General features: G+C 48.8%; 2 protein-coding genes across 3 annotated transcripts in view; both read right to left on the reverse strand.

The window, feature by feature from the left end:
* Positions 1 to 3,630: 3,630 nt before the first annotated feature.
* Positions 3,631 to 7,577, reverse strand: foxi1 (forkhead box i1). The gene is made up of 2 exons (XM_061264160.1): positions 6,706 to 7,577; positions 3,631 to 6,509 (listed from the first exon to the last, which is right to left on the reverse strand). The coding sequence occupies exons 1-2, from the start codon at positions 7,325 to 7,327 to the stop codon at positions 6,031 to 6,033; spliced, it is 1,101 nt and encodes a 366-aa protein (XP_061120144.1). The 5' UTR covers positions 7,328 to 7,577; the 3' UTR covers positions 3,631 to 6,030.
* A 1,499-nt stretch (positions 7,578 to 9,076) lies between these two features.
* dock1 (dedicator of cytokinesis 1) overlaps positions 9,077 to 17,175 on the reverse strand; it is a 41,761-nt gene continuing 33,662 nt past the window's right edge. For both annotated transcript variants that reach the window (XM_061264131.1, XM_061264130.1), the window contains exons 30-52: positions 16,377 to 16,455; positions 16,154 to 16,254; positions 16,014 to 16,072; positions 15,759 to 15,907; positions 14,903 to 14,988; positions 14,683 to 14,839; positions 14,574 to 14,614; positions 14,400 to 14,490; positions 14,213 to 14,332; positions 14,027 to 14,116; positions 13,851 to 13,955; positions 13,204 to 13,345; positions 13,035 to 13,116; positions 12,438 to 12,522; positions 12,262 to 12,348; positions 11,980 to 12,156; positions 11,816 to 11,899; positions 11,132 to 11,269; positions 10,676 to 10,818; positions 10,236 to 10,434; positions 9,978 to 10,176; positions 9,759 to 9,910; positions 9,077 to 9,629 (exon numbers count right to left, since the gene is read on the reverse strand). In XM_061264131.1, coding sequence (XP_061120115.1) covers positions 9,534 to 9,629; positions 9,759 to 9,910; positions 9,978 to 10,176; positions 10,236 to 10,434; positions 10,676 to 10,818; positions 11,132 to 11,269; positions 11,816 to 11,899; positions 11,980 to 12,156; positions 12,262 to 12,348; positions 12,438 to 12,522; positions 13,035 to 13,116; positions 13,204 to 13,345; positions 13,851 to 13,955; positions 14,027 to 14,116; positions 14,213 to 14,332; positions 14,400 to 14,490; positions 14,574 to 14,614; positions 14,683 to 14,839; positions 14,903 to 14,988; positions 15,759 to 15,907; positions 16,014 to 16,072; positions 16,154 to 16,254; positions 16,377 to 16,455 — 2,662 coding nt within the window. In that variant the 3' untranslated portion in view covers positions 9,077 to 9,533. The remainder of the gene's footprint in view (positions 9,630 to 9,758; positions 9,911 to 9,977; positions 10,177 to 10,235; positions 10,435 to 10,675; positions 10,819 to 11,131; positions 11,270 to 11,815; positions 11,900 to 11,979; positions 12,157 to 12,261; positions 12,349 to 12,437; positions 12,523 to 13,034; positions 13,117 to 13,203; positions 13,346 to 13,850; positions 13,956 to 14,026; positions 14,117 to 14,212; positions 14,333 to 14,399; positions 14,491 to 14,573; positions 14,615 to 14,682; positions 14,840 to 14,902; positions 14,989 to 15,758; positions 15,908 to 16,013; positions 16,073 to 16,153; positions 16,255 to 16,376; positions 16,456 to 17,175) is intronic.

Genomic DNA, 17,175 nt, shown 5'->3' on the forward strand with positions numbered 1-17,175 from the left:
TGCTGAAGCTGAGATCTTGTTGGACGAAGCAGAACTAAGTTTCAAGATGAAGCGGGATAAATTATGAGGGATTTTTTACGCTCTCGCTCTTCTGCTTTCTCTCTGCGTGTACTCGAGGCCAACGACGAGGCGCTCTGTTCTCGGCCCCTCTATTGGCCAACGATGAGGACCGCTAAAGGTCTGATGAGTTCCTTCCTTGCATTGCATCTTTAAAGGCTTCAAGGCTACTTTATCTCACACCTTCTCACGTGTGCGTTCAAGTGTGGCGAAGCGTCCCGTGCTGCACCCCCTTCGGTAAAAAAAACCCCATTGAAAGCGATCCCCCCGCTGCAAACATCATTAGAATAAAATCAGAGATGGCGGCTAATCTCTTCCTCTCGGGACGCTTTTGGGATTAAATGAAGATACTCTTATGTGATAGGATTAGAGAGGGCCACTTTTTGGACCTGTGAAACGCGACCCCGCCCTGTGAAATGGACACCTCCAGCTGCAGGGCAGGTGGCGGGGATGGGAGGGGGGTCGATGGGGGGTGTAGCAAGAAACTAGGTGACACTGATTTTTTTTTTTCGCCATTCATGATATTGTTTTCTGATTATCATTTCTGCATATTTAAAAAAAGGCATCTCAATTCTAAAAAGCGGTTGATAGCATCTGTAAAGTTTTGCCGTCCTCCCAGGATAGTTTTTATTTACATATAAAAAAATACGCAAGGAAAAAAAAATAAAATAAAATGACCGTCATTTGCCTTATTTTTTGCTGACCTCCACATTTGACTGGTGTTCTCTGAAGCTTTCCTGCTTCCAATTGATCACAATGCTTACCATTGGTGTGTGCGCGCGCGTATAATGTGTGTATGCGTGCACGTGTGTCATCCATCACACCTGCCAATCAGCAGAGAAAGTGCTGGCTTGCCCCCTCATCCATCCATCAGGCTTTGCCGACTCACAAGAATAGCTGAGCGGGTTCTGGTCCACTCTGGCTTTCTTTCCGTGTGTGCGTGCACGCGCTTGCGTGCGTGCGTGTGTCCCTGCCACGCAGGTAAAGTGGAGAATTGGCTTCAGGTGCTTTGGAGAAGATGTTATCGCCTGTTAACAGAGGAATGACACCATAATGGAGCAGCAGGGGGGCAATTACCCCTCGACCCCCCCCCCCCCTCCTCCTCCTTTCCAGCCCTCAGTGACAAATTAAGATTAATGGCAAAGATATACAAGGTGAGCAACCTGGAGTTCACCAGCTTTTTACATGTTTGGAGGGCAACCTTGGTCCCTAAATTGCCCAGAAACTCAACACACCAAAAATGGTTGGTTGTGTAATAAAGCACTGCTTTTTTTTTTTGAACTAACAAAATGCAAAGTAACAGTTGATGTTTCCCATGAAGTAAGCCGACACCTGATAAGCGCTTCCACTACAACGTGTCAATTTCTGACAGAAGTGAGCATCCCCCCCCCCCCGCCCCCATGCTTTGCCTCCCCCCACTGATGTTTATGAATGGCCGTGAGAAGCCGAGCCATAAAGCTGTCAATCATCCCTTCCAACGGAGCTGGCTGCAGGGCCAGCACCGCTCCATCTTTCGAGCGGTTACAAATGAGCGCCTGCAACTCAATCCTGGACCCGCGTTTGGCTCCGGAAGCCGCCATTTGACCTTCTTAACCGCTCATTGGCAAACCGGACTGTCGGGATCGGCGAGCTGTCCTTTTGGGGGTTTGCATCCTTGAAAAACGGCCTGGCTTTGACAAGCCTGCTGACGGAGACAAAATGGCGTTTGCGCCTCAACAATGGTGGCGCCCTGCAGGGGGCGTGGAGACACACCGTCTGACAGCTCGAGGGGTCCCCGCTCCACAGACGCGGCGGACCCCCGTCTTGGCTACAATCTCTCTCCCTCCTCCAGCCCCACAATTTAAGAGTTAAACGATTCCCAATCGATGCAACAGGATGCCGATGATGCCGTTGAGCGCCAACTAGTGGCCCGGCATGCAAATTGTAGCGACGGCGCGCCGATGTTTACGCGCAGCCCCTATTCCCCCGGTCGGGATCGGAGGCGTCGTATTACGGCGTTTCGTAGATCACCCTTGACGCGAGGGCCCTTACAAGTTAGCCCTCGTACCCGCGTTGCTGCTGGTGGGGGAGGAATGCGGCGGCAGGAAGCGCGGCGGATGGAGTTGGGCCTGATGACAATGGGGGGGCCGAGGCCAGGCCCGAGTGTCGCCCCGGGGTGAGCGAATGGAACCCCCTTGCCCCCGCCCGCTACACGTCGGCTCCGACCGCTGGTACGCTAAGTGTGTGTCGTCAGCGTGAACCCCCCCCCCCCCACTATCCGTCCCCTGGCGTCCCAGCTCGCCTCTTCCGTCCGTCGTTGACGCCGGACGGCGAGGTGATGAGGTGACGCTTGAACGGGGTGAAGAGAGACAGCCTTATCTGCGCCCTTCCTTCCTTTCCAAGCCAAACGACAAAGTTGTTCAACTTTTTGCTTTGATTTGTGAGCAAAATCTTGAGATTGGGTTGGAGTGATTGAGTCAACTCACCAGCAGACGCTTGGCAGGCGGGAAACAATTCATCCCAAAAGAGGCTCCAAAAGTTTGGGACTGTCAAAGTAAACACAATGCAAGGAGAATTAGACACACGGGAAAAAGTAAAAAAGAACAGCACCAAAAAACTAGCATTGTCATGTCAAGTAAGAAAAAAATATATTTTTAGGATTTGTTTGACCTCAATGGCGCCTAATTGGCTTTTCAAAAGAATGATGAGAAATGACGACTTGGTTCTTCAAATTCCCAAATCCCGGAACAACAAGTTGCAGCGCAGGATTCCGGGGAATCAAAGTCACTTAAGCGAGTGTCAAGTGATCCAGTTTCAGCCGTGATGGACTGGGAGGAGACGGACATCACTCAGGGATCCCCCAGGGAGGAAATTCCTTCAGGACTTAGTCGAGTTTCTTTCTTTTCTTTTTTTTCTTTTTCTTTTCCTGCTGCTGACTTCCCAAGCGTTAAGAGCCGTGACTTTTCGGACGGCGCCGTAAAATGTGCGAGCGTGCGGCCGAAAAGCTTTGTCGTGCTTTAAAAGTGCCGACTACGTCAGATCACATTTAAATGAGCAATTTGGACACCTTTTTTCTTTTTTAAAAGCAATTTCATTCTCATTCTGATTAAATGAAAAGAATGACTTGACAAAAATGCAAGTGTACATGTCACATGATGAACGGCAGACATGATTGGCACTCAACCAGCGTACCTTCTGCTCCACTTGTTCCGGAATCCAAAAACCCGAGAAGACGCCATAAAACTGGATCTGTATGGGAACGTGTTGAGTAGTGCTCATCGGCCGTGATTTATCCCGCCGCGTCTTTGCCACTTGAACGCGTGCAGACCTAAAACGTCAAGTACAGGTGAGCGTGACGACGTGAAATACGGCGGCGCCGTCACGGCTTGTAATCCATACGTACCACCTCCCGCCGACTTTCTGGACGGCGGCCCGACGTCGCGCCGGCTCTACCGATGAAAGCGCTCCCTTTGGCCTGGCCCGTCCCCGAAAGCGTTGCAATCCTTTAAGTGTGACGCAACGCAGGAATGCCGACGCCGGGATGAAAAGGCCGCTCTGGAAAATAAGATGCAATTAGAAATATCTAAAAATCTGTGGGATGCAGTGGAAAAGAAGATGTGCCAACTCTGTTTGGGTCATGTTCCATTCCAGGTAATAGACGGATCCGCTCTGGCTTCGCTATAATTTGGCAGCATTGTGATTTTGTCATTATGTGGTGCCGCCTTGTCATTACTGTCGATTGCGCTCTTCATTAAAGCTGCGCCGGAGCGGGCACTTAAATATAGGGGCTGGGCGACATTGCTGCGATTATGCTGTCAACTTTATTAAACAAAAAAAAAAATCTCATCATGCTGTTGCTTTATGAGCTCGAAGCGGTGGCTGAGAAGGAGCCAGCGGAGTCTGACACACACACACACACACACACATCTATCTCCTCCAGGTGTCTTGGAAGCGAATCGGGGCCTTGAAGTGGACTGAAGGATTAGGTGGCCGACACAAAAGGAGCATTTGAAAGAAGCTGGGCTGAGGTTGGGGAGGGGGGGGGGCAGTTAAAAGGCTATCATTTAGGGCCTTGAGCCCCCAGATCATCACAAGAACCCAAGGTCAAATGTTGATGGGGACCCCCCCACACACACACTTTACGGGACTCTAAACAACTCTAGTGGGCAATCGTCACCCATGTCCACATGACAGCAATGCTAGTTTTGTTAGCCCGTCTTTGGGATTTTGCATTACGTGTTAACGTTAGGCTAAGTGGACAAAACTTTGTGCTTGTTTTAAACATACAACTTGTGTCTTTATGGCCCTTAGTTTACATGGGGGGGTTGTAGAAGGGGGGGTCAGTCTGGCCAGGTCTGTGAGTGTCTCCCCTCTGCTGTCTCTCTATTGGTATGCATCCCTCATAATAGAAGAGGTAGTAGGGGGTCTCATTAGGGCCTGGGGGAAGTTTTGTTTTGAGGGCGAAGGGGGGGGGGTATCCTGGGGGGCACTAACACACATCCACACGCACACACATCATGGGAGCAGGTGAAACTCAGACGTGTGCAAACCTCCACTGAGATTTCCGGCTAGGGACGCACATGGAGCCCCCCCCCCCCTGTCCTTACAGCTACTTCCTGTGTCATCTGTCACCACTTCCTGTCTGTGGCAAGCAGGCAATGACAGCGTGCAGGTGCTTCAAGCTGTGTGCTGTCACCACGGACAGACCACAAAAAAAAAACCACAGTCCTTTGACTTCTATTCTGTGACATAAAAGAAGACTACACAAGTTGTCTTTCTGGGAGCCTGTGAGAACTTTTTCCATCGTATTTTCTATATGGTGCACCTTCACCCCCAGTGTATGGAAACACATCCAAATGTGCATGTCCTGATGATGCATCCGTTTCATGAGTCTTGGATGAAACCCAATCAGGTCACGCACATTGATGGACATTCTCCTCACTTGTCACTCAGCCGCCCCTCGTGCGCCCACCCCCCTGCAGGCGGACATATATTACGGATCTTCCCTGCTCCCGGAGCTGTCGTCACATGTGCTGTCTTCACAAGCCAGAAAGCTCAACAACAGTAGATCACAACTTTGGACACTTGGGTCTTCAAAGCATCAGGGAATATTGACAGACACAAGCAAGAATCCGACGGATTCTTGTCATCATCTAAATCAAAGCTAGAAGAGTCACTTTTGCCAACTGATATTTTCTAGCCACAAACTTTGGAATGTTGTCTGTCATTGCGCTTTGTTCCCAGATAATGGCACAAAAGGTGTCCCCGGGCTTGGATGCTTTGTTCCCACAACTTCAATATTTTCATCGGAACGCAGGAGGGGAGCGCCCCTGATGCCAAGTGGCCATTGTGCTCTCCTTTTCACGCAGAGCTTCGGTGAACTCAATTATCCCGCCGACAAGCGGCGCTTCCTCCGCTTTACGGGATTTTACTTGCACATTGTCGGACGCTCTTCCGTAAGGGAGCGAGCAAAGGCTGCATGCGTGCGTGATGTTCAGGAACAGCCGTGCGGGGGACAGGTGCAAATATTCCCCTCATGTCCACGTGAAACTGGACAGAGACAAAAAGCTGAACTTGTGAACCGGGGCGAGGTTGGAGGGGGGCTCGTAGGCCCCGATTGGGGGTGACAGGCGGAAAATGTCTGTGGTTTACACACTTTGATGCCTTACAGCCACTTGACTGTAGACAGCCTGACAGAATTTTTCGGGTTTTTGCAGGGGGGCTGGCTTTATCTGGGGGTGGTCATAAAATGGGAACATGAGAATAATTACAAATGGGAAGCACATATAAAAAAAGGCTTTTATTCAAAAGGCAATGAGTTTAAATAAAACAAAATACATGATACTTACAAAAAGAATGTGTACAAGTGTTTAAATCCGAAGGTGTGATATTGCAACACCATTGTGGATTTTTTTTTTGATACAAGCAAAACACAAAAATACAAGTGGCTACTTTAAATGAGATAAATTAGTCATCTTTTTAGGTGAATCCACATTAAACTTCGGTTCCTTCCCGGCCGTATATGAGGTTGTTGACTGTGAAGTGATTGCTGAGGTTGTAGTAGTTCATTCTGCTGTCAGACAGCAAGGAGGGCGAGTAGGAGCCAAGTCCGGACACGCCCTCGCGGCCTTGGGACAGCTCCGTGCCCAAGTCCCGATCCGGTATCCTCGTGGAGGCCTCGGCTCCGGTAGTTAACATCGCGTTGACGCTGGACATGAATCCGGCGAAGCACGGACTGTGATCGGTCGAGTTGGACGGCGACGAGCGCGGCTCCGTGGAGGCCGGCGAAGCGCGCAGACTGGGCGGGGACGAGCTCCGCAGGCTGGCCGTGTCCGACAGCTTGTGCTGCGCGTCTAAATCGGGCTTTTCAGCAGTGGTGCTGATGTCGGTTCGCCTTTTGCGCTTGCGTCGAAAGTTGCCGTTGTCGAACATTTTTTCGCAATTGGGGTCCAGCGTCCAGTAGTTGCCCTTGCCTGGGAGGGGGAAAGCGAATTGTTAAAAACAAAACACACACACTAATAATTGTATTTTTAAAATATGCTATAAACTGGCATTAGCTTGGTCCAATATAAAATGTGCACATTTCATTAACCTAGCGATTCAAACATGCGAGTTCCCTTCTAATGAGTTAAATGAATGAACGCATGCGTAAAAGCGCGCAGAACTCACCGGGGTCGTCGTCATCCCGAGCCACCTTCTTGAAACAGTCGTTAAGAGACAAATTGTGCCGGATCGAGTTCTGCCAGCCGGCTTTGCTCTTCTTGTAAAACGGAAAGTTTTCGGCGACGTATTGGTAAATCTGACTCAGGGTCAGTTTCTTGTCTTGCGCGTTCTGGATGGCCATGGCGATCAACGCAGAGTACGAGTACGGAGGCCGGACCATTTTAAAGAGCTCCTGCTGGCTGGAGATGGATAACCAGCTCATGTCGGGGCCTCCAAGTCCGCCGGGCGCCCCCAAAAGCTGCCGCTGGCTCCCAGAACCGTAACCGGGGGATTGCAAGTAAGTGGAAGCTGCAGCAGCGCCTCCGCCACCGCCGCCCAGGTAGGGCGAAGCGGGGGAGTTGTTGAGCCACAGGTAAGGATTGGTGGGCGGGGCGGCGTAGTCGCTCAAGCCGTAGCCGGAGGGGTGGTTGGCAGCTCTTTGGGGGTGGTGGAGGTGGTGGTGGAGGTTCTGGTGCTGGTAAACGCCGTAGTTGTCACAATACACGGCCATGTCCAGGAGATCGTGCGCGGGGTTAGCGCTGCTGTTACTCTGCTGGCTGGAGGTTTGCTGCGCTCCGAACGCGTTCATAATCCGCCCAAAACAAAAACAACCACCGTCGACGCGTTCCCGACTCGACTGAACTCCTATTCCGGCGAGGGAGGCGTATTTATGGACAAGGGGCCAGGTGGAGCCCCCCGGCAGTTTTTTTTTTTTTTTTGGTTTTGAAAGGGGTTCGGTCACACCTCCTTTTTCAATCGGGCCCAATCTGCCTTTCAATGAGCACCGATACCATCTACATTTGATGAAGATACCATCTTCTTTGAGCACAGATACAGCACTTTTTTACTCTGTTTTTTTCCCCTTACAGTACCTCGGCGCCAAAGTGGAGCCAATATAATTACATCAAAATGAAAAATGCTATATAATAAATATAAGATAATACTTTTAAATGTGACACTTTGCACAAAATGGCAGAATAACACTTCATACAGCTGTCATTTGAAGAATATACTTTTTTGTGGTTATTTTTTTTTTAATCTTTTTACCTATGATCTGACTTTTAAATCGATAATTATTCATTGGAAAAAATGTAAATATTTTGTTTAAGTGTAACCCAAAAGCAATTACATAATAAATTTGACCAAGAGGCGTTTTGGTAACATTGAACTGGTACTGTGTTGATTGTAGTTCAACTGTACTTTGAGTACAAACATTTAGAAATAATTTTAACCAGTTATTTAGGCGAAAATATTTGTGCAATAGCTTCTGACTAAATCCCTTTTTAAATAGTTTTGAATGTTCTGACATTCAAGTTCATTTTCAAACAGTGTTCTAAATATTACAGTGGCCAACAAAAATATTAATCATACTTCTAGGACAGACACTTTTTTTTTTGGTCAAAAAAATCAAGTTTGCCTTATTAAAAACACATTAACTTGCAAGTGACGTGCAGTTGTTGGTTCTGTCCACTAGGGGTCAGTGTCAGTATGTTTCATTGGAGTAATGGTGACTTTTAGGTGTGTGTGCTTTAAAGACTGACTGGTGTTTACAAATGAGAATGTAAAGTTGGTTCGCTACGCAAGGGTATGCCTAAAAGTACACAAGTGTGTTGTTCCCCTGAGGGAATACTCTAAAATGACAGATGTTATAAATCCAAAGTAATAAGCAAGTCATTAGCAAACTTCACAATTGGGAGCAATCACACTCTGACACCTCTTGCCTTTGTTGACAAAACAGCTTGTTGATGGACAACAGCGAGCAAGCCATTTGATTAGACAAGAGGCGTTCCGAGAGTGATGGCAGACATTACAGCTTGAATCCGTTTGTTTTGATGAGTCAATGGACTTACCTCTGTTCTTGGCGATCATTGGCAAATTGTTGTCGTCTCCTCTTCAAAATATCTTGATACACTTTTGAATTCATTTTTGCATCGACTGAAGCAAGCGGAGTGTGCAAAGCGGGCCCATAGCACGATGCTCCTAGCACCGTGCATCACAGCTGGAGGAGGTTTCAAGACTTTTTTTTCCCCCTTCATGCATTGGTGTTGTGTGTTCCTCTCAAACATTTCAACTTTGGTTTTCATCTGCTCTCAGAATTTTCCGTTGGCGTTCTGCTATGAAGAATGCTTTGAATATGGGTTAGCTGTCAAAAAGTAAAAGACAAAGACAAATATGGCATTTCCGTTCTCTAGGTCCAAGAACCAAGTAGGGTCACTTAGGCACCACTGTAAACAATTGAAGAAAATGATGCCCAAGTCACAACTGTAAAAATCGCGATGAACATGGGGGGGACGAATAATTTTTGTCCGAAGTGCAATCAGGAGGCAGCAGACATGTCTTGCTTTTCAAAATCCATACACTGTGAATGTTTATTCAAAAGTGGTGTCAGTAGTGAATTTGGAGCAGTTCATACTGAAAATCATATGCGTGTTTAGTAAGCTGCTTTGTGCACGGCAAACTTTTCACCGGTAAAAGTCACGCGACAGCCCTTTTTTTTTTTTTTTTGGTTTGATTCTAAAGTTGTAAAAATGCCTCGTGTGATCTCAGAATGCGTTATTACAAACAATGGCGTAGAAAACCCAAAATAAAATCATATATACAAACCTCTGTACATACATAGCAGGATATTGAAGTTGATGACTGGAAGGGGAGAATTTCAAAAGAACCGCAATGAGGTACTCATCTTGTCACGGTGGGTCGGGAGTGGCAGGAATGTGTGTCGTCGAGCGTGTGTGTGCTTCGGGAGGGGGCGGTCGTCATTGTTGCGCTGCTCTGGGTTGTCGGCGTCGTTGCGCTTACTGTACAATTCCTGAATCGATGGACGTCTGCTTGCGGGTGGTCTTGGGAGGGGGCGGCGGCGGCGTCTTGCTGGGCAGCGGCGGCGGTAAATGCTAAGACACAAGAACAAGCAACACATGTTGGCCAAACCCGAAATATGCTGAGAAAAATGTTACCGTCAAGATGGAAGCAGGGAAGAAAAAAATGTGGGCATCTGTTCCTGCACTCAACCTGATACGCACTCGTTGATGCGGTGGCGGCGTGGTGGTGTTGATGGGCGCGCTCAAGTCTTGATTATCCAGCACGTTGCCGTAATCGGCCGTGCTGCCTTTGACCGGGAGAGGAGGCGGGAGTCCCACCTTGTCGCCGCTGCCCACCCCGTTCAGCTCCGCATCTGAAGGCAGTTTTTAATTCATCTTAGTGTGGAAAAGAAGAAAGCAGCAGATGGACCGGCAACTCACTGGGAACAGCGGGCAGGCTGAAGGAGAGCTTGCTGCGAGGCGTGATGGGCGGCGGTCCCGGCGAGGACGACGAGTTAGAGGACGAGTTGGACGACGAGGCGGCGGCGGCGGGCCCCGGCGACACGGAGAGACGACGGTCTCCTCCGACCATCTGGCTCAGCACTTGACTCCTGGGCCTCTGCGGCCTCAGCGGGCTGATCTGCAAGATAAAACAAAATAAAGTTGATGTGGAGAAAAACAAATGTTTTGTCTCCGTACCGTCTCGCAAAGTATGACGCCCTCCGTGGGCTGCAGTGGGATCTCGGTGGTCTTCATCTCCTTGTCGAAGATCTCCTGGTGCTTGCTGTTGCGCTTCTCCTTCTTCTTGTCCCGACGCTCGCGCTCGGGTTCGTCGCGGTCCAGCTTGTCCTGTGACTTGGTGTGCAGCTTCTTGGGGAGCAGAGGCTCCAGCGCAAAACTGGAACAACAAAAGAAGAAAAGAACGTCAGAGCAGCCATTTTCTTCTGGGACTGCCCTCGACTACAGTTTCGCAGTCAAACATCACATTAGGACAGGTAGTCTAAAAATAATCAAAAGCAGATGTTCTGCATGACTACTGAGGAGCTGAGGTCTTTGTTATACTGCCCTCAGGTGGCCAAGGCAGTAAACTGCACCCCATACTCTGTAATGATTGGCCTTGGTGTTTTGGAGCTTGTTACCCGTCAGATCCCGGCCTGGAGGGCGAGTTGTCCGAGGAGACGGAGGTGACAGACGCCACGGACAGAGGCCGTTGCGATGACGGCATGGTGAAGGAACGAATCATCGAGTGAGGACGAGAGCCGCGACGCTCGGCCGCCGGCGGCTTACAAGGGAGAGAAAAAAAACAAAGTTTTTCAGTTGGTTTCCGGTAATTCCAAGAAAACGATGATTTCCGAATAGATGTGAGAGATTCGTGGTTTTAGTCACTGAAGCTGTTTTAAAATATATTACGAAATGTATTTTACACAGATAGTTAAAGCAGTTATTTTCAAATAAAACTGCTTCACTATTTTAAAGAAAAAACCTTAAATCTTAAATCTATGTTGTGTGACTGTCCTTCTCTGCCAGAGGGAGGCGCTCTCGTCTTTTTGTATTTTCCAAGCGCTCTCAGGGCCGCGAGCTGCGGCGCATCTCACCAGCGTCTTGACGCCGTACTGTTTCTCCACCTTCTCCCTGAGCTGCTTGAAGCAGGCCTCCAGGCGCTCGTGGAACGGCCGCAGCGCCTCCGTCACCTTCTCGCCGTGGATGCGTAAGCCCTCCGCCAGGTGCGGAATCTGCCATCAAACAAAAGAAAGGTACTTTCCTTCATTTTCTCCCCAAAAGTAAAACGTTTCAGGCAATTCCTCTTTTGACAAAAATGTTGCGTACTCCCCCAAAACATTTTTCAAAATAGCTTTTCTAAATGTTGAATTCTTTAATATTCTTGGTTATTGTCCCGAGGAGGGCAACAATACTCTGTGAAGGCGGGACACACGGAGTCGTGAGGCAGGATTCCCGTTCTCCCGGGATACCCGTCGGCGTTCTTTTTATAGAGCCTCGCATGACGGAGGATGATTGAGTGCGCCCGAGTGGCGGCATGGCAACGCGCGCTTTGCGCGCTGAGAAACACGTCGGCTATTTGCGGAGGACGTCGACGCCCGCTCAAGGTTGGAGAGCTTGCAGCCCGACTTGGTTCACTGCGTCAAGTTGAGACTTCAATGAGCAAAGTGGCGACTGGCCTGCTGTTCCACGCTAGCTCGCAAATGTTTCGAATCAAGTTCGGCATGTCGGCATCTTTGAAAGACAAATTTAGTTTCCCCGCGAATGGTTCCCAGTCGCACCTGCCAGGCGATGAGGTCTTTGAGCTTGTCCATCTTGTCCAGGTCTTCCGGGTGCTCGTGCGCGTACTTGTCGTTGAAGAAGGCCTGCGGCGGGAAGACGCACGCACACTCAGCACATTTGCCACGTGGAGGGCCTGCGATGGCGAGGAAAACAAGACGCCGACCTTCTCGTAGTTGGCGAAGCCTCCCATGACGGCGGGGTCCACGATGCCGTTGAGCAGCATGGACAGCGGGTTGATGGGAAGGTTGGGGTCGCTCAGGTGCTTCTGCACCATGCTGCTGATCTTGTCGTTGGCCAGCTGCATGGTCTCCATGGCGTTCTCCAGTGGGCTGATTTCATCCTGAGCGAGCCAAAGTGCAACGGCGGGGAGACTCACAGACTCAGTGCTTGTTCCAATTGTTGGACATCAAAACACGAGGGTGACATTTTTAAATTTGCGACTCACGGTGGACACGGACTTGACTTCGAACCAGCGCAGGATGCCCGGCAGCTTGTAGGCCGTCGTGTAGGTGGTCCTCTCGAGCCACATGTTCTGAACAACAAAACAAAAGTTATTTATAAATGATCATTATTAATAGTTGTATTTCAGTGATCGTGTGATGACATGTCCTCGTCACTCACCGCAAATTCGTTGTCCGGGTCCTTCTCGCCTTTCCTCACCGGTCGCGAATATTGAAATTTATGGACTTCATTTACCGTGTAGAAGCTTTGAGGGAAAGACGAGACAAGAGAAGAGAAAACGAGTCAGGAAGGACACCCGATGTCTCGGACTGGCGCCGCCGATTCAATGGCGGAGGCCTCCTCGCAAATTTCGCGCACCAAATGAAGCCCATGAGGCGCTTGGAACAAGACTCTGGCTTTGGGCAAGAGCGGGGTCGGCGCATGCTAATCGCGCGGCGAGCAAATAAGGCAACCGAAAAGGCAGCCCTGCGGCCGTGCGATAAAAGCTGCCTGCCGGCCAGGTGTATTTGCAAAAAGCTTTCCGCGGGTAAACATGCCTTTGAATGAAGCCAACTGCTGCATTGGGCCGCTCGGAATGTACACGCTTGTGCAAAGGCCACCTTCAACACTCCATTTAAAAAATAAAGGATTTTGCCCAAATCAATCAAATGTCAGATAACCAAGGGCCATACATTTGAGCTAAGGGCTTGTTGTGAATCAATTTCTGATCTTTCTGCCAGATTGGTCGAGTACAAAGAAAAAAAACAAAACAACAACCTGAGGATTTGTTCAGCAACGGGTTTGTTCTGGAACTTGGCGGGTAAATCCAGCATGGGCTTCACCGTGAAGCATTGGACGTCTTTATGCAGAAGCGTTAAGGAACGCAGTTAGCAAAACAAATATTATATTTGTTAAAAAAAATGAATGATAGTTGGATTTTGGATACACTGTCCGTGGGAATTCTTGATGTCCTCGCTGGGTGGCGTGGTGGTCTTCATCTTCTCGGCGTTTGGGAACTGCGTGAGGAGACGGGCCTCAAAGTCCTCCCAGCGCTCGTACTCCTTGCCTCGGTAGATGAACATTTTGTTCTGGGGACACACAAACTAATGAAATTTCTGACAAGGTCGTGAAAAGGGAGACAAAAAGACTTCCAAAAGGACGTTTTGAATAGAGCCCCACATGAGCTGAACGCAATTTGCCGTCTGCGAGGATACATGAAAGAATCAAAGGCCGACTTAAGAAGAATGGTTCTACAAAGTGGACCATCACCATCTTTTTCCTTGCAGTTGTCGCTTTGAACAAAATCGCCGAGACTCTTCAGACGAGTAGATGAAACGAGCAATATCGGAAAGAAGAGACAGATCCCCCCCCCCCCCACACACACACACACTTTCTGTCAGCCATTTTTAAAGCAGCAACAGCGGCGGTGCCTTGACTTAACCTAGAATATTTTTATTTGAATGTTTTATGTTTGCTCGGATTTGACAAAGATGCGGCCGCTTAAGTATGAACAAAGTTGAGTCAATCCATATTAAATCCGGTCATCTCTCCCCGTCATTGATCTTATCACAGCCACAAGAGCGGCAGACTTACCCGCAGGAAGGACGGGAAGCCCAGGCCGTAGTAGCCCACGGCGAAGTAGTCGGGTTTGGGCCGGATCACCTTGACGATGTTCTCGTAGAACTGCGCTTGCTTGCGCTGTCGACGGAGGGGCGGTTGAGGAACGTCGTTGCGTGACTGAGCCAGCAAGCGCGATGGACGTGACCTACCAGGGATGCGCTGAGCTGCTCAAAGTCAAACATTTCATTCTCGTACTGCTCGGCCAGCTCCTTGCCTAGGATGATGGCTTCCTCCCACATCTGGAAGACAAACAAAACAAAAAGCTACCCTCAGAGTGTTTGCCAAAAAAAAAAAAAAAAACACACACAATGATCAATGGAGTATTTTTAGCTGACCTTGCCCTTGTCAAAGTAATTGATAATCTGCTGGTAGAGCTGGTCCTTGAGCTGCCCTTGAGTGGAAGCCTGGTAGCCGTCTCGCTGGGTCAGGTGGGCGGCGCACGGCTCGTCGGACCACTGGGGAAAAAACAACAACGGCGTGTTCCCGTCAACTCAGCTTTTGTGTTGCGACTCCAACACATACCTTGAGTAGCTTGGCGTGCAGCAGCAGCGTGTACGCCGCCTCCGTGTAGTTGTCGCATTCCTTGTGTAGGTCGCACAGCTTGTACAAATACCTTTTGGAAGGAGGGAAATACAAAAGACACGTGAAGGTCGACCGACCGGCGTTGTCGTCATCTGCAAAGAAGGAAGCGCTTACCTGATGTACATCTCCTCTCTGTCGATTTCCTTGTAAAAGTTCTGGGGAGGAAAAGGACAACGTTGTTCCGAAGCGCTCTTCAAAGGGAAAAAGCTCGGCGGTGACCGACCAGCACGTTGACGGTGCAGCTCATGCGGTTCTCCTTGTTCTCGTCGTGCATGATGGTGCGGTAGTCCAGCAGATGCTCCAGCAGGCGCACCACAAGGGTGACAAAGGTCTCGCCGCTTTTGGCCAAGTACTTGTGCTTGCGGCAGTGCTCCAGTAAACTGGAGGCGGGACGGAGAGCGTTAGCGTTTTAGCGCCATCTGCGGGCGCCACGTCACACTCACATCTTCTGAAAGAGAACTTTGTACTGCTCGTCGCCGCGGCCGCCCTCCACCTCGTGATCCAGCTTGGTGATGATCTCGTTCTCAAACTGCAATGGCACGCCATAAGTTACATTCCAATGTTGTTGTTTTTTTTTTTTATGAAGGTGCTTTCTTTTTTCGCCCCCCCCCGCTGTAAAATGCGGGGTTCCCTGTACCTCCCTTTAAAGGCGTCTACCGTGCGCCGTGAAGTGGATTCCCCTCATGCAGAAAAGCTTCATTTGATGCCATAATGAGACAGAACATTAGGTTGCTCTCGGCGCCACTGTCGATAATCGCGGCACAACACAGAATGAGATTTGCCCAATTACAAGCTAGCTGGCAGCGCCACGCTGTTTATTATCTGCCCCCTCTTCACTCCTATGTGATGGCAGTCAAGTTAGATTTCAATCAAATATAGCGCTAAGCTATTTAAAAAAAACATCCAGAAGCAATATAAGGTAAAAACGTTTTTGCACCAGGAGTTTATGCTTCAATTCAATGAATGCTGTGATGCTCCTTTTTGGCCACCGGGGGTCACCAATATAACTCATACAGAGAAAAAAACAGATTCAGATATATTTAGAGCCTAAAGGTTTATAATATTGACAGCATTTCACATTAAGCTAGCTGACGTTTGTTTTACAAAATTATGTGGTTGGATTGAACAGAATATTATTTGTTTAAGTTTGTTTTAAAGCCAACATCAAGTGGCCATAAACAGCTTGACGCAAGCACACTTTTTGGAGGATTGATAGCTGCCACCTGAAAAAATGACTTGCGACTTGAAAGAAGAAAAAAAAAAAAAAAAAAAGAGAGAGCGAGAAAATCGCTGCCTTACCCTCTGGAAGCTGCACGTGAAGTGGAACTCGCACTGCATCATGTCGAAGAAGATGGCAATGGTGGCCTTGCGCAACTCGATCTCGGGGACCAGTGTCATTTCCAGGATTGGGCCCACCATCTCGGGGATGAATTTGATCTTGTGGGGACCTTTTTTGGGTTCGGGGGACACAATGTGAGCCCAGTGAAAGTACACCTTCTCCATTTGACACCACGATCAATAGCCCAAATCCAAAACAAAATAAAGATTAATTACCTAAATTGTACCACATGTCCCTGATCTCAAAGCCAATTTGTCGCCGCATGTCCTGGTACCTGGAGGCATCATTGAGATCAAAACAAAAAAGTGAAACAAGAGCGGGTCAGAACTTAAAGGCTGGCTGACGTTGGACTCACTTGTGGCAGATTTTGGCCCGCTTGTCGCTAGAGAAGTTCTCCAACTGCAGCGACTCTTGCGTGAGGAAGGCCACCGCCAGGTGGAAGTAGTTGTTCCACAGCTTTACCGCAACAAACAAAGTTTCTCAAGTTAAAGCGCCATACGGGGCCACCCGACTTTCTCGAGGTGAAACTCGTGTCGCGAGGCGTGAAACTGAAAGGTGCGGAGGAGTTCATCTCTTACCTGCAGCTCAAAGTTGGTCTGATCCAGAAATTTCTTGTTGAGCACGCCCGCATACTGATTAATGGCCCGCAGGAAGACCCTGCGCAGATAAGAGCGGCACAAAAGGCTTTGCTGCTCACATCTGATAAGTGTACCTTCAAATATGATATTGAAAATGGATGAAGAAAACAAAAAACGTATTGTATTTTGTTCCCCTTTAAGCGGCATGAAAGGTCACTTTATTTCAATATTTTTTTCATATATTGTAGGATTTTTTGTTTCCCTGAAATGTCCTTTTTATTTTTTTACATGACAATATTCATTATATAACCTCGCCCCTCCGCCGCCATAAATGAATCAAGTGCTGTGAGCTGATCAGCTGGCGGCGTCCAGACAGCCAGCACGGCAGAAGGGCTGCGGAGCGAGAGAAAGCATGCCGCCACAATAGCGTCTGAAAAATTAAACCCTTGTGAAGTCCCGCAATTAAAAGTTAATAACGGCATGGAGCTTTTAAAAGGCTGGCGGAGACGTTATTCAACTCATACCTCCACCTGTGTGGAAAAAAAATGAAATCAGACGCACCTCAAGACGCGTTCCTGAAAATAGGTGACGTTGCGAATCCGCAAATATTTAATCATATCATGACCGGCGCAGGTTAACAGCCGTCACGCAACACCTCGGGATTAGCCATACTTGGTCAAATTCCCCTTGGAAAAAAAATGCCGCCCCGCTCAGTGCTCAAGACTTTTGCCAGCTTTGCGTGTGAAGGCACGCCTCAGTCAATTTTCTGCTGCCGTGCACATGCCAATATATACTTAAC

The sequence above is a fragment of the Syngnathus typhle genome, linkage group LG18, assembly GCF_033458585.1.
Source record: "Syngnathus typhle isolate RoL2023-S1 ecotype Sweden linkage group LG18, RoL_Styp_1.0, whole genome shotgun sequence".
In the NCBI taxonomy this organism is placed as follows: Eukaryota; Metazoa; Chordata; class Actinopteri; order Syngnathiformes; family Syngnathidae; genus Syngnathus; species Syngnathus typhle.